This window comes from Lolium perenne, chromosome 1 (assembly GCF_019359855.2).
Source record: "Lolium perenne isolate Kyuss_39 chromosome 1, Kyuss_2.0, whole genome shotgun sequence".
NCBI classification, from domain to species: Eukaryota; Viridiplantae; Streptophyta; class Magnoliopsida; order Poales; family Poaceae; genus Lolium; species Lolium perenne.
This window is the reverse complement of record NC_067244.2, coordinates 180,065,131-180,085,329: the sequence shown is the minus strand read 5'-3', so window position 1 is coordinate 180,085,329 and position 20,199 is coordinate 180,065,131. Positions and strand designations below refer to the sequence as shown.

The following is a 20,199-nucleotide window of genomic DNA, read 5'->3' as shown; positions in this document are numbered from 1 at the left end:
GACAACCCATTTTATGGAATACCAACGAGTGGCAAAGGCGCCAAGGGCACAAGGGGTGATGAGGAGGGGAGGATGATGTAGAGAAAGAGGATGATGGGGCAGAAGAGGATGAGGAGGCAGAAGAGTACAAGGAGGAATAAGAAGATGAAGAGGAGGAGGGCTTCGAGGCAGAGGGCGGCCATGCCGCGGCCCACGCGAACAACAAGAGCAAGAATATAGTGGTTAACACACGAGTGAAAGGACACGGATGCCACCTAGAGTGGGGGTGAATACGCGGTTTAATTTTTTTACGATTATGGCTTAACAAATGCGGAATAAAACTAGCGTTTAATTTGCCAAGCACAAAAACTATATAACTAGGGTCCACCTATGTGCACTGATACGTCTCCGACGTATCAATAATTTCTTATGTTCCATGCCACATTATTGATGATATCTACATGTTTTATGCACACTTTATGTCATATTCGTGCATTTTCTGGAACTAACCTATTAACAAGATGCCGAAGTGCCAGTTGCTGTTTTCTGCTGTTTTTGGTTTCAGAAATCCTAGTAACGAAATATTCTCGGAATTGGACGAAATCAACGCCCAGGGTCCTATTTTGCCACGAAGCTTCCAGAAGACCGAAGAGGAGACGAAGTGGGGCCACGAGGTGGCCAGACTACAGGGCGGCGCGGCCCAAGCCCTGGCCGCGCCGGCCTGTAGTGTGGGCCCCTCGTGCCGCCTCCTGACCTGCCCTTCCGCCTACTTAAAGCCTCCATCGCGAAACCCTCAGTACCGAGAGCCACGATACGGAAAACCTTCCAGAGATGCCGCCGCCGCCAATCCCATCTCGGGGGATTCAGGAGATCGCCTCCGGCACCCTGCCGGAGAGGGGAATCATCTCCCGGAGGACTCTACGCCGCCATGGTCGCCTCCGGAGTGATGTGTGAGTAGTCTACCCCTGGACTATGGGTCCATAGCAGTAGCTAGATGGTTGTCTTCTCCCCATTGTGCTTAATTGTCGGATCTTGTGAGCTGCCTAACATGATCAAGATCATCTATATGTAATTCTATATGTTGCGTTTGTTGGGATCCGATGAATAGAGAATACTTGTTATGTTGATTATCAAAGTTATGTCTATGTGTTGTTTATGATCTTGCATGCTCTCCGTTACTAGTAGATGCTCTGGCCAAGTAGATGCTTGTAACTCCAAGAGGGAGTATTTATGCTCGATAGTGGGTTCATGTCTCCGTGAATCTGGGGAAGTGACAGAAATCTCTAAGATTATGGATGTGCTGTTGCCACTAGGGATAAAACATTGATGCTATGTCCGAGGATGTAGTTATTGATTACATTACGCGCAATACTTAATGCAATTGTCTGTTGTTAGCAACTTAATACTGGAGGGGGTTCGGATGATAACCTGAAGGTGGACTTTTTAGGCATAGATGCATGCTGGATAGTGGTCTATGTACTTTGTCGTAATGCCCAATTAAATCTCACAATACTCATCATAATATGTATGTGCATGGTCATGCCCTCTTTATTTGTCAATTGCCCAACTGTAATTTGTTCACCCAACATGCTATTTATCTTATGGGAGAGACACCTCTAGTGAACTGTGGACCCCGGTCCAATTCTCTCTACTGAAATACAATCTCTTGCCATCTTTGTTCTACTGTTTTCTGCAAACAATCATCTTCCACACAATACGGTTAATCCTTTGTTACAGCAAGCCGGTGAGATTGACAACCTCACTGTTTCGTTGGGGCAAAGTACTTTGGTTTGTGTTGTGCAGGTTCCACGTTGGCGCCGGAATCCCTGGTGTTGCGCCGCACTACATCCCGCCGCCATCAACCTTCAACGTGCTTCTTGGCTCCTACTGGTTCGATAAACCTTGGTTTCATACTGAGGGAAAACTTTCCGCTGTACGCATCACACCTTCCTCTTGGGGTTCCCAACGGACGCGTGCTGTACGCGTATCAAGCTCTTTTTCTGGCGCCGCTGCCGGGGAGTTCAAGACACGCTGCAAGGGGAGTCTCCACTTCCCAATCTCTTTACTTTGTTTTTGTCTTGCTTAGTTTTATTTACTACTTCGTTTGCTACACTAAATCAAAATACAAAAAAATTAGTTGCTAGTTTTACTTTATTTGCTATCTTGTTTGCTATATCAAAAATAGAAAAAAATTAGTTACTTGCATTTACTAGTTTGCTTTATTTACTGTCTTGCACTTTATATTAAAAATACAAAAAAATTAGTTACTTTTGTTACCATGTCTAGCTCTGAACCTGTTACTTCTTCGCCTGAAGAATTAGTCTTCACTTTTAAACAAGGGGATGAGGAGAGTTTTAAGGATGCTTGGTCTAGAATTTTTACTTCTTATCGTAAAACTGAACCTCAAATGACTCTAAGTTTGCTCCTTAGTAATTTTTATTTTGGTCTTATGATTCGTTATAGATATGCTTTGGATGCTTTAGTGGGAGGAGATTTCCTTCATTGCAATGGGGATCAAGCTTTTAATGCCATAAATAAGTTGGTTGCATCACATGATTCAGCTAATAACTTTGATTCAGCCCTTATTAGCATTTATAATAGATTAAACAATCTCGAGATAAGTACATCTCGCTTGGATAACAACTATCACCATGTTCGTAATCGTCTTGAACAAGTTTTAGTGAACTCTAAACCTTCATTATGGGATCCTACTGTTAAAATTGTTATCGGTGATCAAACTCTTCGTGCCAACTGTGATATTATGTCTGAATTTTGCCTTATACCTGAGAGCATTTATAAATCTTTGAAACTTTGGGGAGTTGATGAAGGAGGAGAAGAAATAACTCTCATTGATAACTCTGTTATAATTCCTAAGGGAATAGCCGCAGGTGTGCATACAACCATTCTTGGAAGAACAATATCCATTGATTATCTTGTTATTGAATGTGTAGGGACAGGAAAAATCACACTCGGAAGATCCCTGCTAAAACTATTGGGAGCAGTCATAGATGTGGGAGAAGGCATCCAGGATTTCACCTCTATACCGGGGGGGAATCATACATTTCCTAAATCAAAGAGAAAGAAAAACAACAAGAAAGGTAAGGGTAAAGCCCAAGGTAAGGATGATGCACTACCCTCCGATAATACTTGATACACACTTTCTGCGCCTAGCTGAAAGGCGTTAAAGAAAAGCGCTTATGGGAGATAACCCATGGTTTTTACTACAGTACTTTGTTTTTATTTTGTGTCTTGGAAGTTGTTAACTACTGTAGCAACCTCTCCTTATCTTAGTTTAGTGTTTTGTTGTGCCAAGTAAAGTCGTTGATAGTAAAGTTCATACTAGATTTGGATTACTGCGCAGAAACAGATTTCTTTGCTGTCACGAATCTGGGCTGTTTTCTCTGTAGGTAACTCAGAAAATTATGCCAATTTACGTGAGTGATCCTCAGATATGTACGCAACTTTCATTCAATTTGATCATTTTCATTTGAGCAAGTCTGGTGCCTCGATAAAATTCGTCAATACGAACTGTTCTGTTTTGACAGATTCTGCCTTTTATTTCGCATTGCCTCTTTTGCTATGTTGGATGAATTTCTTTGATCCATTAATGTCCAGTAGCTATATGCAATGTCCAGAAGTGTTAAGAATGATTATGTCACCTCTGAACATGTTAATTTTTATTGTCCACTAACCCTCTAATGAGTTGTTCTAAGTTTGGTGTGGAGGAAGTTTTCAAGGATCAAGAGAGGGAGATGATACAACATGATCAAGGAGAGTGAAAGCTCTAAGCTTGGGGATGCCCCGGTGGTTCACCCCTGCATATTCTAAGAAGACTCAAGCGTCTAAGCTTGGGGATGCCCAAGGCATCCCCTTCTTCATCGACAACATTATCAGGTTCCTCCCCTGAAACTATATTTTTATTCCATCACATCTTATGTGCTTTTCTTGGAGCGTCGGTTTGTTTTTGTTTTTTGTTTTGTTTGAATAAAATGGATCCTAGCATTCTTTGTGTGGGAGAGACACGCTCCGCTGTAGCATATGGACAATTATGTCCTTAGGCTCTACTCATAGTATTCATGGCGAAGTTTCTTCTTCGTTAAATTGTTATATGGTTGGAATTGGAAAATGATACATGTAGTAAATTGCTATAAATGTCTTGGGTAATGTGATACTTGGCAATTGTTGTGCTCATGTTTAAGCTCTTGCATCATATACTTCGCACCCATTAATGAAGAAATACATAGAGCATGCTAAAATTTGGTTTGCATATTTGGTCTCTCTAAGGTCTAGATAATTTCTAGTATTGAGTTTGAACAACAAGGAAGACGGTGTAGAGTCTTATAATGTTTACAATATGTCTTTTATGTGAGTTTTGCTACACCGGTTCATCCTTGTGTTTGTTTCAAAAAACCTTGCTAGCCTAAACCTTGTATCGAGAGGGATTACTTCTCATGCATCCAAAATCCTTGAGCCAACCACTATGCCATTTGTGTCCACCATACCTACCTACTACATGGTATTTCTCCGCCATTCCAAAGTAAATTGCTTGAGTGCTACCTTTAAATTTCCATTCTTCACCTTTACAATGTATAGCTCATGGGACAAATAGCTTAAAAACTATTGTGGTATTGAATATGTACTTATGCACTTTATCTCTTATTAAGTTGCTTGTTGTGCGATAACCATGTTTCTGGGGACGCCATCAACTATTCTTTGTTGAATATCATGTGAGTTGCTATGCATGTTCGTCTTGTCTGAAGTAAGAGAGATCTACCACCTTATGGTTAAGCATGCATATTGTTAGAGAAGAACATTGGGCCGCTAACTAAAGCCATGATCCATGGTGGAAGTTTCAGTTTTGGACATATATCCTCAATCTCATATGAGAAAATTATTAATTGTTGTTACATGCTTATGCATAAAAGAGGAGTCCATTATCTGTTGTCTATGTTGTCCCGGTATGGATGTCTAAGTTGAGAATAATCAATAGCGAGAAATCCAATGCGAGCTTTCTCCTTAGACCTTTGTACAGTGACATAGAGGTACCCCTTTGTGACACTTGGTTAAAACATGTGCATTGCGATGATCCGGTAGTCCAAGCTAATTAGGACAAGGTGCGGGCACTATTAGTATTCTATGCATGAGGCTTGCAACTTGTAAGATATAATTTACATGATACATATGCTTTATTACTACCGTTGACAAAATTGTTTCATGTTTTCAAAATCAAAGCTCTAGCACAAATATAGCAATCGATGCTTTTCCTCTATGGAGGACCATTCTTTTACTTTTATTGTTGAGTCAGTTCACCTATTTCTCTCCACCTCAAGAAGCAAACACTTGTGTGAACTGTGCATTGATTCCTACATACTTGCATATTGCACTTATTATATTACTCTATGTTGACAATATCCATGAGATATACATGTTACAAGTTGAAAGCAACCGCTGAAACTTAATCTTCCTTTGTGTTGCTTCAATGCTTTTACTTTGAATTATTGCTTTATGAGTTAACTCTTATGCAAGACTTATTGATGCTTGTCTTGAAGTACTATTCATGAAAAGTCTTTGCTTTATGATTCACTTGTTTACTCATGTCATATACATTGTTTTGATCGCTGCATTCACTACATATGCTTTACAAATAGTATGATCAAGGTTATGATGGCATGTCACTCCAGAAATTATCTTTGTTATCGTTTTACCTGCTCGGGACGAGCAGAACTAAGCTTGGGGATGCTGATACGTCTCCGACGTATCGATAATTTCTTATGTTCCATGCCACATTATTGATGATATCTACATGTTTTATGCACACTTTATGTCATATTCGTGCGTTTTCTGGAACTAACCTATTAACAAGATGCCGAAGTGCCGATTCTTTGTTTTCTGCTGTTTTGGTTTCGTAAATCCTAGTAACGAAATATTCTCGGAATTGGACGAAATCAACGCCCGTGGTCCTATTTTGCCACGAAGCTTCCAGAAGACCGAAGAGGAGACGAAGTGGGGCCACGAGGTGGCCAGACTACAGGGCGGCGCGGCCCAAGCCCTGGCCGCGCCGGCCTGTAGTGTGGGCCCCTCGTGCCGCCTCCTGACCTGCCCTTCCGCCTACTTAAAGCCTCCGTCGTGAAACCCCCAGTACCGAGAGCCACGATACGGAAAACCTTCCAGAGACGCCGCCGCCGCCAATCCCATCTCGGGGGATTCAGGAGATCGCCTCCGGCACCCTGCCGGAGAGGGGAATCATCTTCCGGAGGACTCTACGCCGCCATGGTCGCCTCCGGAGTGATGTGTGAGTAGTCTACCCCTGGACTATGGGTCCATAGCAGTAGCTAGATGGTTGTCTTCTCCCCATTGTGCTTAATTGTCGGATCTTGTGAGCTGCCTAACATGATCAAGATCATCTATATGTAATTCTATATGTTGCGTTTGTTGGGATCCGATGAATAGAGAATACTTGTTATGTTGATTATCAAAGTTATGTCTATGTGTTGTTTATGATCTTGCATGCTCTCCGTTACTAGTAGATGCTCTGGCCAAGTAGATGCTTGTAACTCCAAGAGGGAGTATTTATGCTCGATAGTGGGTTCATGTCTCCGTGAATCTGGGGAAGTGACAGAAATCTCTAAGATTATGGATGTGATGTTGCCACTAGGGATAAAACATTGATGCTATGTCCGAGGATGTAGTTATTGATTACATTACGCGCAATACTTAATGCAATTGTCTGTTGTTAGCAACTTAATACTGGAGGGGGTTCGGATGATAACCTGAAGGTGGACTTTTTAGGCATAGATGCATGCTGGATAGCGGTCTATGTACTTTGTCGTAATGCCCAATTAAATCTCACAATACTCATCATAATATGTATGTGCATGGTCATGCCCTCTTTATTTGTCAATTGCCCAACTATAATTTGTTCACCCAACATGCTGTTTATCTTATGGGAGAGACACCTCTAGTGAACTGTGGACCCCGGTCCAATTCTCTATACTGAAATACAATCTATTGCAATACTGTTCTACTGTTTTCTGCAAACAATCATCTTCCACACAATACGGTTAATCCTTTGTTACAGCAAGCCGGTGAGATTGACAACCTCACTGTTTCGTTGGGGCAAAGTACTTTGGTTTGTGTTGTGCAGGTTCCACATTGGCGCCGGAATCCCTGGTGTTGCGCCGCACTACATCCCGCCGCCATCAACCTTCAACGTGCTTCTTGGCTCCTACTGGTTCGATAAACCTTGGTTTCATACTGAGGGAAAACTTACCGCTGTACGCATCACACCTTCCTCTTGGGGTTCCCAACGGACGCGTGCTGTACGCGTATCATGCACCAACAACTTATGCTAAGCAATACAAGCAACCATGTGATAGCAAGATATATAACTTGAAGCACGAACGCTATGACAAAGTAAAGTACATAAGTAAAGAGCTCGGGTACAAGAATAACCGAGGTGACACAGAGACGATGATGTATCCCGAAGTTCACACTCTTGCGAGTGCTACTCTCCGTTGGAGCGGTGTGTAGGACAAAGCACTCCAAACGCCATGAAGGCCTCACCGTATTCTTCTCCAGCCTTCCCACCAGAAGGGAAGTCCTTGATCCACCATGGGACCTTGAGGGTGGTCACTAAACCCGCACAAAGCTTGGGGCTATCTGCACAACTCAATTGGAGGCTCCCAATATACTGCCACAAAGGACTTGCACTTGAGAAATCTCCACAACTTAATTGAAGGCCCCAAGAACCAGAAAGACCACTAAACCATCTAGGGTCCAAAGACCCAAGAGGAACAAGATCCCGAAGTGAATATCTCACGAACTTTCACCTTCATGTGTCACTGCAGAGAGTTCAAACCGATGCACCAAATGCAATGGCAAAAAACCACAAAGATGCTCAAATCATTCACTCTCAAATTTCAACAAAGCTACTAAAGCTATTGGGGACATAAGAGAGGAAGAACAAAATATGAAGGGGGACACCAAATTTCTCTCCAAGAACTAGATCTATGGATTCCCTCACAAAGAGGGGAATTTGATTGGTGCAAATATAGATCTAGATCTCCCCTCTTTTTTTCTCAAATATGAGCAAAAATCATGGAGGGATTTGAGTGAGAAGGAGCTCTCAAATGTGCACCAATGGAGGAGATCTTGTTGGGGAAGGAGTCACCTAAGGGAGAGAGAGAAAATGCTTTAAATAGGTGCCCTCACATTTCTCCTCCTTGGGCTCGAAATCTGACCAAAATCCAGCTTGGACCGGTACTACCGCCTGGCTGGGCCGGTAGTACTGCCCGGCGCTCATCCATGCAAATTCGTCAGAAGAAACAAATTAGAGGCGAGCGGTCGCGGGACTAGCCAGGCAGCGGCGTGGGGGTGGGGCGACCGGGCAGGGTCAACGCGGCGAGCGCTTGCTGCGTGGGATCGAGCAGAGGGCTGAGGCAAGCGGCGTTGAGCACGACAACAACTGGCGTGCGGGCTAGCAGCGTGCGGCCTGGAGCGGGAGCCAAACGGAGTGAGCAGCGCGGTCGGGCGGCCCGGTACTACCGACAGAGGAGGCCCAGTACCACCGGGCCGAGTGGCTCGGTACCATCGACACTGGTACCGGTGCTGGTGCCGGTCTTCGGCCACACGAGTGCAAGGTGGTTCTGGGTGTTGGGGAGCAACCCGGTACCGTAAGCGCTAGCAGGTGCGGTGGCACTGGCCTGATACCAACCTTCTTTTCTTTTCTTTTCAAAACAAAGGCAAACTTAAAATCGCAATATTTAGAGATTGGAGTCACACGAAACCAATTTTATTGAAAAGAGAAGGATAAGAGCAAAATCTATAGTTTTTTTTTTTTTCATTTTCTCGGCTCACACACAACCGCTGCTGTTTCCGAACCGGAAGAACCGGCGGGACGGCGCCCGGATCCGCAAGTTGGCTCGCCGAAACGCGGCCAGCCATAGCCACGACCGAGGCACTGCACATCGAGAGCGACGAGGGAGGCCGGAAGCCTCCGAGTCCAACCAACACCCCATGGCGCTGGCGCGCTTCCATCACCACCACCACACAAAATTCGCGCTCCCGTGCGTGCGTGATCCTAATCCCCCGCGCCCGCGGCTACGCAGATAACACTAGAGCCATGCACCAGAGCAGCAGCAAGACGACGGGGAAACGGAGGGACGACTAGGTGGAAGCGCACAGGATGATGGCGGACGAAGGTGAGGACGCGCCGGTGGCGGCCGTGGCCGTGGGCTTCGGGCTGCCCGAGGAGCTGGCGGCGGTGCTCCCGGCCGACCCGTTCGAGCAGCTCGACGTGGCGCGCAAGATCACCTCCATCGCGCTGGCGTCCCGCGTCGGGCGGCTCGAGGCGGAGGCCGCGGCGCTCCGCGCGCAGCTCGCCCAGCGCGACGACACCGCCGAGGACCTCCGCGAGCGCGTCGAGCAGCTCGAGTCCGCGCTCGCGCTCGCCACCGACCGCCTCAGCCGCGCAGAGGACGAGAAGGTAAGTCTGTTTGCAGTAGCCGGTCGTGAGCTCAGCTTTACTGACAATTGGCTCAAGGCGACAGGCTCCAGCCTCGGTTGCCGGCCAACTCGGCTTTCCTCTCGTAGCTGTTCGATCAAATAACCAAATTGATGTTTCTCTGCTTTTGACTGAATATGCAGGAGACAGTGCTGAAAGAGAATGCCAACCTGTCGAACACCGTCAAGAAGCTGAACAGAGACGTCGCCAAGGTAACATGGCATACATATCGTTGCATTGCATTCTCGAGTCGAATTAGACAGACGCGTGTCTCTGTTTCAATGTAAAAATGTTAAATTTATCGACGCATCAGTTATGTAATGTTCTTGAGGTCACCTCTGCTATGCGGTCTGTAGTCTTTGTCCTTGCCTAGTTCATGCCCTGGATTGCAAATTATATGCAAGTGAACCAACTCATTAGTGTGAAAATGTTAGGAGTTCTGTGCTATTGTAAGCCTGTAGAGAGTTTTTGCTCGTTACTGTTTCAGACCATAAAGATTATGTGCTTTTTACTATCTATCTAACGCTCCTGCTTGGTTACGCAGTTGGAAGTTTTCAAGAAGACGCTTATGCAGTCACTTCAGGAAGACGATGACAAACCTGTAAGTTGTCTGCATTTACATGTTAATGGCCGGTTTACTTACTGCTATCATGCTAAACAATGACTCTGAAATTCTTCTCCTGATTTTGCATCAAGTTTGTTTGCATAGCAAGTGATTTTTCGTTTGTTATGTTATAGAACATTACTCCCAGGGCAAAGCTCACTGAATCTTCGAATTTCTCCTCTGCACCATCTGTTGGAGGTACTGCAGATTTTTCATGGTTCTTGTGCTAGGTGTACTCCCCTACGCCAGGTCATATTATATGACAAGACTAAATTTTATTTGTGGATTTTATCAGATGAAGATTCAGAATTTCCAACTTCCAAGTCATCACAGCTGTCAGAAACTGCAAGTTCTGCTTCGGAGGATAGTCATGCTGAGCCAGATGGTACTTTTGCTTCTCACACTATTGAGTGTAAAATCATGTTCACTAATATTCAGCACATAACAACCTTTTATACTTGCAGTACCTAGGCCACCCCGCACGCATGTATATATCCCGTCATACAACAGCACACCAAAGCTTACTCCTCCAGGCTCACCTCCAAGGGGCTATGCACCACTCTCACCACCAAGGCGGCATTCAATCTCAATTGCATCAATGAACAGGCTCGACGACAGATCTTCGCTCTTTTCTAGTCAACATAGCTCAATGACATCGCCATTTGAGGCAGCAAGTCAAACAGGTTAGCTTTGATAGCTTGCCGAAAATAGTGTATGTATATGTAATATTGTTGCTACTTTTCTGTGAAATATGAACACTTGCTATGCATAATTTCTAGAAGTTCGTAATAAATGAGTGCAGCTGTGATTCTTACAGGATTTTTTTTGGTCCGTGAATCCTCACTAATTTATGCTGTTTAATTTTATTTGTATTTGTTTCAGCACGAACACGAGTTGATGGAAAAGAGTTCTTTCGTCAAGTCAGGTACATATTGTGTCAATGAGCTCTACTCTGAACATCAAGTATCTCAAAATATTGTTAGTTAGAAAATTGATACGCCATTTATTATGTTTACCTACCTTTTCCTAATCTACATCTATGTCGCTTTTATGTAAAAACTTTTGAAAGTATGTAATTTGGATGCCCTTAAAGAACTACACAGTTTGAACTATAAAATAATCTTACAAGTGCATAAAATGTTTACGTCAATCTTGGTGCTTTACCAGAAGCAGTTTCATATCCACTAGCACAGATGGACACTTTCACAGTTTCACCTCACTCCTGACCTAAACTTCGCAAACATGCAGAAACCGCATGTCTTATGAGCAGTTCAGCGCGTTCCTAGCCAATGTAAAGGAGCTGAACGCACACAAGCAGACAAGAGAGGTATACATGTGTATAAATAGGATTTACTGTTTGTTTTGCTATATCTAAAATAGTATTATTATATCTTCAGAATTTTGTTCCCTTTAGTGCTCACTAGACTTATGTGACTCTTGCAGGATACACTAAGAAAGGCTGATGCAATCTTTGGCCCTGAAAACAGCGACCTGTACACCATCTTTGAGAGTCTAATTACCCGCAGTCATCATTAGAGTCCTGAATCAGAATCTTCTCTTACGATTACTTATGATCCAGGTTTTGCTGGCTTTATGATTCATATGATTGGTATTTATTGTATTTAAAATTTGTAGAAGTCACCTCCTATCATTGCATATTTCGGGTATATAGTTTTAAAGTTTCGTGTTGCTGTTAATGTAAAGTCCTGAATTATCTGTAAGCTACAGCTATTACATATAAATACAAATGCAAAATGTGCAATTAGGAGGCAATGGTTCTTGCCCTCCTAAATTTATGATGTTTCGTATAAGTCAAGTCAAAACAAATGTTCTCTCTCTCAAGTACCATAATCAATTAAATCCATCTTGAGAAGATAAAAGTACTTTTCATACAATTTTAACTCCGTTGGATCTTACTTCTTCTAGTACGGTAAGACGACTGAACATTATGTACTCTATAGTGGACCTCTTGGTATCTAATCTTTGATATTTCTTAGCAGTACTACTATAAGAATTTGTTATGTCCAGGCCCTGAATTATTCGGCGGCCTGCTCCAAATCGCCATTTGTTCTTCAAAGCTCCCAATAACGGCGGACTGCTTCTTGTTCGCTAAAGAATTTGCCAATCGATTGTAATATATTTCAGCATTGAAATCACTTAACTCTGTTACGAGCTTCGTACTCTGCTTGCTGATCACAATCTGCCCATCTGTGCTTTTTGTTGCGTTGGCAATAACGCTTATTGGCTTCAACTTCACGGAGGATTTCAATTCAGATCCCTGGACCATGTAAACCGCACCAAGAACTTCTCCCAAAAATATATCCTGGAATAGGACAATTTGTAAAAACAAAATTATGCCTGATAATTTGCATAGAACAATTTAAAGAAACTATGTGTCAGTATCACGTGCACAGAAAAGCATGGCGAATAGCAGTCCGTTACCACATGGTGATATAACTTCTGTTTACTCTGAAGTTGGTTCAATAAGGAGAACATCCTATGGACAAACATTGATTCCGGAGTTTGCTGGGTTTGCTCCAAGGCTTCCAGGACAGCCCCAAACGAAGCCGCTTTTGTTTGCGGGGTAAGGGGAATGAGTGTGATATTCAAATTGGATTCTATGACTGTTTTTGCAGCCAGTGGATCAAGAAAAATGTTGAACTCTGCATATTTGTTTGATGGAACAGTGAACACATTCCCCTTCTCATGACCTCCACCTGTGATGATGAGCCCTCCAACAACATAAACTCTCTGCATATGGAGAGAATGTGCTTAGCAAGATTAGTGTACACACATAGAGTATTCAAGAAAAAAATAAGTATTAACGGATAGCAAATCAAAATACACATCTGAATATAGGGAGCACTATATGATACCGGTGAGCATATCAATTAATCAAACTGCATGTAGTAGAATCTGCAGCAGTTTGATGTTCATTGGCAATTATTATAAGTGTTGCTATTTAAGCATGAAGTACAAAGCACCCACGAGTTATCCACTAATGAACCCACTGGAACATGTATGACATATTTTACCATGATAAAAAACAGAAAATCAGCCAACACTTCAATGAAAAACTTCTCATAAACACCTTTAATGTACTCTAGAATATCTCTTTGCTTATACTTAATCATACACTAGAAACTACTGTTCGTAAGATCTCAACATATATAATGATGATTAAATACGTGCAACACAGTGGAACACGGAGAGAGATAGGGGTGGGGGTCCATTCTTATTTTCCCATGTTCAAGATTCAGCTTTGTTATAAGATACCATTTAAATTAGCACAACTCAAATGTATTCTTTATCATAGACATTAGATTTGTGTACACTATAACTAATATTGTATCAATACTGTTACACGATTAATTATATTAATTGAGTAATATAAATGTACTTGTCAAAATGTAATTTGATACAAATGAGATTCAAATAAGTATATAAGTTTAGTATAAATACTCTTTATTTATTTTATCTTGTCTCGAAGAAAAATAATGCCAGGGCCATGCAACTTTGTGGTCACACTCATGACTGTTATGCATGATCAATGTCGAAAATTTCATTACAGTTGATAAAGAAGTGATAATTATGATATCTAATTTTATCGTTATATTTAGAGATGTATGTATCTGCACTTTTTGTATCCGATAGAGAAGTGAAACATGTAATAAGGTACTTTTGAAGTGTCAATTTAATTTAAACATATTTATATCTAAAGAGTGCAAGTCGTAAAAATTAATTGTTTTTCAGAAAATTTCCTCTAATCTAAGAAAAAACGACTTACAGATTTAAAATATATTAATTCAAGAGGCTTTGCTAATTTATTTTGTTAAGCATGACATCAGCTTGGTGTATATTCGGATTCATAGTATTGCAAATACCCCGTCGAGGTCAGTATCACTCACTATATGAGAAAGTAACATGTATTAACCTGAAAATTTTGCATTATAAAATATATCCTATCACAATTAAAATATAAAGCAACATCATGTATATAAGTTTAACCACAATGTTCATTTCATTTTGAATGTGCTTGTAGGCGACAATTTTTTTAAGAGAGTTTGCAAATAATGTAGGATTAATAGCTAGGCTGATGTTGGAATGCAGGAGAAAGGCATTACATATGCCCTAGTACTTCTGATATAGAGACAACACATTTTTAATGAAAAAACTCTCTTTCAAGGATAGAACATTCCTAGTTTGCAACATGAGTGGTATGGACTAAACACAAACTTGAAATAAGGAACAGGGGGCAAATATGCTACAAAAGCAGTTCAATGAAAGAATGTCCGGTTAGCAATATTTCCATGCTTTTGCTACAGATAAAATAATATAAAACCGATATATTAAGCCATTAACATCAGCTTCCATATCTATTGTGCTTAATTGTTTGTTAGAGATTTTATAGGAAATTGGTTATGTAAGTTTGTTCCGGATGAGTTTTGTTCTGTTCAAGTTAGTTATTTCTTTTTCTGTTATAGTTTTTTTCAGATGGCGGAAAAAGGGATGTAAAAGCTGTTGATGAACTATCATAACCATCATTTGAAAGATATAGTAAAATAACACTGACCTCTATCACAGAGCTTGCATCTCTGTCAGAGAGTGAAATATTGGCCAAATTGGTGAGAGGTCCACTGGTAAGAAGAGTGATCTTGTCACCTGGACCAAGTTGCTTCTTGACAGACTGCCAGACCTCAAAAGCCAGTGGCTGCCGATGTTCCGGATCATCTGAACTTTGAGGAGTGTATCTGATCATGCGATCAATAACCGTGTAAATATTTTTCGCCATTGTCACATGCTCATGTATCATTCAAATGAATTGGATGCAGAACTTTTTTTCTGTTTACCTTCTAGGACTTCTTGGCAACGATCGAGCCAGTCCATACAATGTGTCTGAATCAATAAATCCACCACTGCCCAGTGGAACAGCATAAGCATTAGTGCAACCAAGGGTTGGAGTGCCCAATGCAGTAGTATTGCCGAGACCAACTGGAATGTCGTCGCGGCCCATCATATGTAGAATGTCGTAAACAGTATCGATGCTTGCGATATTCGCCCAGCCATTGCCATTGACCAGAACCCCCTATTATATGTTAGTAAAGTGACTTTATTAGAAACCTGGCTGTTCAATTGCACAGCATGATGTTCGTTCAACAGATTTTCAGTCAAGTTTTCTTCCTCACCTTCAGATCTATCACTTCTCTTGGTGCCTTCAGGAGATATATAAGGGAAACAAAATCTCCAGGGCTCATGTCCATGTCAAAGATTACTGGCTTTCCCTTGTTCACATTCATGAAATCTGGCTTATAAAGAACTTCTCTATAATATGGGAACTGTGTACTGATGTTGAAACGACCAGCTTGTTCAGGGAGATTCAGAACCTGAAGAAAATAGTTCAGTTGCAGACTGCAATTTAATTCAGATATGATTCCTCATACGTGAAATTTACTATTTTTTCGACAAAAAAAAACTGGAAGTATACTCTTGTAGATATTTGCTGCGAGTTTGTAACATTGGAAAAAATGTGGTATTTGCGAAATTTGTCAACATTGTGAGTTGCTAGATGTGACACCAGATTTTAAATCTCGCCGCCGTCGCTTACCTCTAAAAAGCTCTTGAAAAATTCCCTGTCAAGTGTGCTACTGTTATCCGTGTTTGGCGTTGCGCTCGTCGCGACACGAACCCTGACTCCTTCTGAACCAGACACCTCCTTGGTGTATCCATCCTACAAGGAGAAATTGCAAGTTTTTCTGAATTCAGATTTTTTCTTAACATGGAAAAATTCTGCATGCATAATTAGGACACTACCTCGCATCTTCCGTTGTTGCTTCCCGGCACCAGGCAGAAGCTGTCTCTGATCCCAGTCTGGACATGGCCACTGTGAGCTCCACCATCCTTCAGACCAAACTTAGGTATCACCCGGCCGTCAAAAAAGGGGTTTGAGCCGTCGTGCGCACCGTAGGGTTCGTTGGAAGTGATCACCGTGATGTTCATATACTGTAGCTCGGCAAACTCATTCCCACCATTGGCCTCGCCATTGCGCATGGCAGAGAACGCCACGCCGGCGGCAAATGAATCCCATAAATAATAGCCCTGCATTTATAAGTAGAAATATTTTCATACCAAAATTAGCTAATGCTGAATCTATCTAGTTTTAAAGGATGAAATAGCCAGAGAGAGATTTTGAATTGAGAGCTTGCCGTGCTGCCGTGGAGGTCGGGCCCCGGTCTTCTGTGTCTCCTCAGGACCTTGTCCAGCGATTGGAAGCAGTAGCGCGCCTCGGGCGTGCTCTGCCACCGGCGCCCGAACTCGGCGAAGAACTCCTCGGTGACCGGGATGGTGTTGGTGGCGTCGAGCGGCACGAGCGTGACGGGGACGCCCGAGTGGAGCACCTGGTAGGCGGCAAAAGGGTCGCCGAACACGTTGAACTCGGCGAACGGGTTGGCGTTGTAGGCGGTGAAGAGGTTGCCCGGCGCCCGCACGCTCCCGCCGGAGACGTAGATGTGCTCAACGTTGCGGCGCAGGTCCGGGCGCGCCATGAGCAGGAGCGCGGCGTTGGTGAGGGTCCCGAGGAGGAGCAGCGTGGTGGGGCCGGCGGAGAGCGTGTCCACCATCACCTGCTGCGCCGTGGGCTGCCGCAGCGGCTCGTACCGCCGGGGACCCCGCGGGAGGAAGCCCCTCCATACACCGGAGTTGGTGTCGGCGTCCAGTCGCCCGCCGCGTCGCCCAGGCGGGATGGCCTGCCGGTACCGGCAGCCGCCCGCCGTCGACATGCCCTGCCGTTCGTGTGTTCAAGTTTTAGTCAGGCGCGGCCGCGCGGGGTCGTCGTCGGTGCATTTTCTTGGAGTATGCTATTGTTACCTGGTCTATGAGTGGGAGGTAGCCGCCGACGTCGGGTTGTATCTCGCCGTCGTCCGATATGCCGCCGTCGCCGCCGACCCCGACGGCGACGTCGTCCCGGCCCATCATGTAGAGGATGTCATAGAGCTGGTTGACGCCGTGCCCGGCGTCGATCCATGCGTTAGCGTTGATGGTAATGGCCTGTGCAGCAGTGTACGTTCACATCACGACTCGTTAGAATAATCTCGTCTAGTCTAGAAAGAGAGAGAATCGAAGCAGGGAGTCAAAGCAATCCCAAGATGCGCCATCGTTGTCCTATCTAAATTGCTTCCTCTTTTTCTCACCAAAGATTGAATTGCTTCCTCTTTCTCCCAGCAAAAGATTAAACCGCTACCCTTTTTGAACCTAATAAGTAATTTAACTAATGGGCAATGTCGACAATGCAAACAATCATGCGAGACGGCGCACGCGCGCGCACGCATGCAGATTGCAGGCCGGGAGATCCATTGGAGACGGACCGTTTCCAAAAGGAAGAAACCTACCTATGCGCACGAGCGAATACGACGGGATGGGATCAGCAGAACATTCTGCTACGCTAGAGTCTAGAGACGCATACATGGCCGGCGACGCATGCAGAGATGGGGGAGGACATATGGTGGCACCAACCTTGACGTCGAACTCGGACCGGTCCTGCTTGAGGATGTACAGCAGCGCCAGGAGGTCGTCCGTGTCCATGTCCGTGTCCACCAGGATCCTCCTCGGCGCCGACGCCGGCGCCGCGGCGGCGGCCACCGCGAAGAACACCACCAGCGCCGCCGCAGTCATCCATGACCGCGCTCTCGGCTTCTCCATGAGTTGGTGCCTGGCTACTCTAGCTTTGGTGCTTTCCCTGCATGATGGGTGCCTTTTATGGGAGATATTGGTTGCCTTCCTTCGTCTCCGTGGGCATTAATGGGAGTGGATTAATACAGTCGTATGGATGGGTAGGATCAATCACACAAATCCAACATAAGCACGTTTTTTTCGAAAAAAATAAACATAAGCACTGACCGACCGAGCCATCAACGGCCCCGGCCAGGACTCGACCTTATTTTTAGACGTATCTTATACTATGCATTAAATATGTGCTATCAAAAAGAGTTGTGAATTGATACGTTTAGGGAGAAAAAAAATTCCATCCTTCCCAAAAAGATGTCACAGATTTGTAAATCACGTCTAGATATATATAAAAAAATACTTGATAAATCTGTAACATCCTTTTTTAGACGAAGAAAGTATAGTACTTCCAAGTACCTCTCCTGCTCTCTCTATGTATATATATGTATGTATATCACGAATAAGGTAAAATATCAGCTAAATCTGGACTAGGTCAATCTGTCCGGCAATTTGTCACAGATTTGGCAAATATGCAACAAGTGCTTAATTAGGGCCGGAGGGAATGTTACGTTTTTTTTTTTTTTGCGGAACACAGTACAATCAAAGGCGCTCATAAATACGCGCACACACTCACCTCTATGAACGCACGCACGCACACCCTACCCCTATGAGCACCTCCAAGATACTGCATCGAAGAACTGATCCGGCGGGTCTTGAGATTGACGAAGTCACCACAGGCGCCTCGCGATCGGCGGGGCCGTCGCTCCCAGTGAAGAATATTTCACGCTTTATAAGGCAGCGAAAGTGTCAAATCTGCGATTTGAGCTACGGTAGGTTAGAAGTCATGCGCCTCCCTAACCATCCAACCACAGGTTGGTTCTCGGAATGTTACGTTTTTGATCGTGGTCGTTTTCCAACTTCCCTGGTGGCCTAGCCCGGGCTACAAGCCTCGATCGTCGTCGTCTCGCATTTGGAGCAGGAGTGAGTGACCATGCACCCCCAACGGCTGACCTCCTTCCAGTCACTAGTCCACCTCTGTCCTTGGAGGCCGAAAATGACTCGACGGTGGAGCAAATTGGCCGGGACACCAGGGAATCATGAAACCGACCAATGACCTTTTGGCGCGCCAACACGTTCAGCCAGCTACAGGGACAAGCACGTTACCATTTACTTCATACAGTTGCGTCACAGAGTAGGCTGTGCGGTTCTACTGGGTTCAATGGTTGGAATGGTCGCATCGGGATGCTATATGAATTGTTTCGGTACTTATTTGCTAAATTCTAATGTAAGGGGTACGAGCTAGCTAGTACTTTAATGGTGAATAGGGGTAAGATTCAATGGAACCAGTGTAGATCGGATTTTCAGAACAAGGTCACGTCTATATTTAAGATCTCAACCGTTGGACCTGTTCATGATTGAAGGAGTGAAGAATCCTGTAACCTACGCCAAACTACCGTTAAACCGAGGCCAAAGTTCTAAACTTACCTAAATGTTGTTAAAACTTACGTCAAAACCCCACCAATGTGTCTTCTTTTTCCTCCCATGGCGTTCTTCGGAGTAAATATGATTAAAACTACTACTTCTAAATAAAATTTGAACTAAAGACACAACACTTATTATGGATCCAATGAAGTAGCAATTTCTTGGTACTTGATGCAACTTTCGCAAGTTGATGTACTGTAGTGTACATTTGGGCCAAGTTCATCCAGTGCAAATGCGTATTATTCGGAAAGTAATAAAGGACTACCTAGATCAATCGATACAGAGGAGCGTGATCCTCGAATGAGATCATTGACTTCATCCAAATACGAGGAGCGTGATACTCGTTTTTGGAAGATAGACCATTGACATCATCCAAAACGTGTGATCCTCGAGCGAGACCATTGACTTCATCAATTTAGGAGAATATTAAGGTGCGTCACTGGTTATTAAAGGAACTGTATTTGACATCTCGATTGCCTACTTGTCTACTCTATCTCAGTTCTTATATAGACTCGAATAACTGAGACCCGGACTCCCCGCGAACAAAAAAAGTGAGACCCCGGACTGTTCGTACAATACTAGCACCGCCGGAGCTTATAGCCTCGAATTTGAGTACCTAATCATAAAACTGCGAAGTGAGCCCTACAATTTTCCCTGAAAGTTGACAGTGGGCGTAGCAGAAAACGGAGTAGAAAAAACAGAATTCATCCACACAAAAGTTCAGGTTGACACCACTGTTCCCTTTTACCAATATGCAGTGGGCGTTTTGTCTGTTATGCACTAGCAACTTGACGCAAGGGCATACACTTCTCGGTTTGTGCCTGCCCATGAAGCATTGCACAAACTGAACCTTGCGACAACAGGTAGCTGATAAAATTCCACGGTAGAATTGTGCTGCCTGCCATTCTGCAGC

General features: G+C 43.8%; 2 protein-coding genes across 2 annotated transcripts; one reads left to right on the top strand and one right to left on the bottom strand.

The window, feature by feature from the left end:
- Positions 1 to 9,009: 9,009 nt before the first annotated feature.
- On the top strand, positions 9,010 to 11,884 carry LOC127314520 (uncharacterized protein At4g15545). The gene is made up of 9 exons (XM_051345005.2): positions 9,010 to 9,463; positions 9,625 to 9,693; positions 10,026 to 10,082; positions 10,220 to 10,283; positions 10,381 to 10,470; positions 10,550 to 10,768; positions 10,968 to 11,010; positions 11,334 to 11,412; positions 11,529 to 11,884. Exons 1-9 carry the CDS (start codon positions 9,164 to 9,166, stop codon positions 11,619 to 11,621), a joined length of 1,014 nt encoding a protein of 337 aa, XP_051200965.1. The 5' UTR covers positions 9,010 to 9,163; the 3' UTR covers positions 11,622 to 11,884.
- Positions 11,841 to 17,848, bottom strand: LOC127314517 (nucleoside hydrolase 3). The gene is made up of 10 exons (XM_051344993.2): positions 17,595 to 17,848; positions 16,950 to 17,129; positions 16,289 to 16,864; positions 15,897 to 16,181; positions 15,691 to 15,813; positions 15,272 to 15,469; positions 14,936 to 15,171; positions 14,659 to 14,836; positions 12,528 to 12,836; positions 11,841 to 12,408 (listed from the first exon to the last, which is right to left on the bottom strand). The coding sequence occupies exons 1-10, from the start codon at positions 17,778 to 17,780 to the stop codon at positions 12,091 to 12,093; spliced, it is 2,589 nt and encodes an 862-aa protein (XP_051200953.1). The 5' UTR covers positions 17,781 to 17,848; the 3' UTR covers positions 11,841 to 12,090.
- Positions 17,849 to 20,199: the final 2,351 nt, after the last annotated feature.

What these genes read in the sequence shown, in the direction of transcription:
- LOC127314520 (XM_051345005.2), top strand. Translation starts at nt 9,164, where the DNA reads ATGATGGCGGACGAAGGTGAGGACGCGCCGGTGGCGGCCGTGGCCGTG. An exon ending in GCCGCGCAGAGGACGAGAAG is followed by an intron (nt 9,464 to 9,624) that starts GTAAGTCTGTTT and finishes CTGAATATGCAG; the next exon opens with GAGACAGTGCTGAAAGAGAA. An exon ending in CACACAAGCAGACAAGAGAG is followed by an intron (nt 11,413 to 11,528) that starts GTATACATGTGT and finishes TGACTCTTGCAG; the next exon opens with GATACACTAAGAAAGGCTGA.
- LOC127314517 (XM_051344993.2), bottom strand. Translation starts at nt 17,780, where the DNA reads ATGGAGAAGCCGAGAGCGCGGTCATGGATGACTGCGGCGGCGCTGGTG. An exon ending in TTGCCAAGAAGTCCTAGAAG is followed by an intron (nt 14,837 to 14,935) that starts GTAAACAGAAAA and finishes TCGCATGATCAG; the next exon opens with ATACACTCCTCAAAGTTCAG. An exon ending in AGAAGTTATATCACCATGTG is followed by an intron (nt 12,409 to 12,527) that starts GTAACGGACTGC and finishes GTCCTATTCCAG; the next exon opens with GATATATTTTTGGGAGAAGT.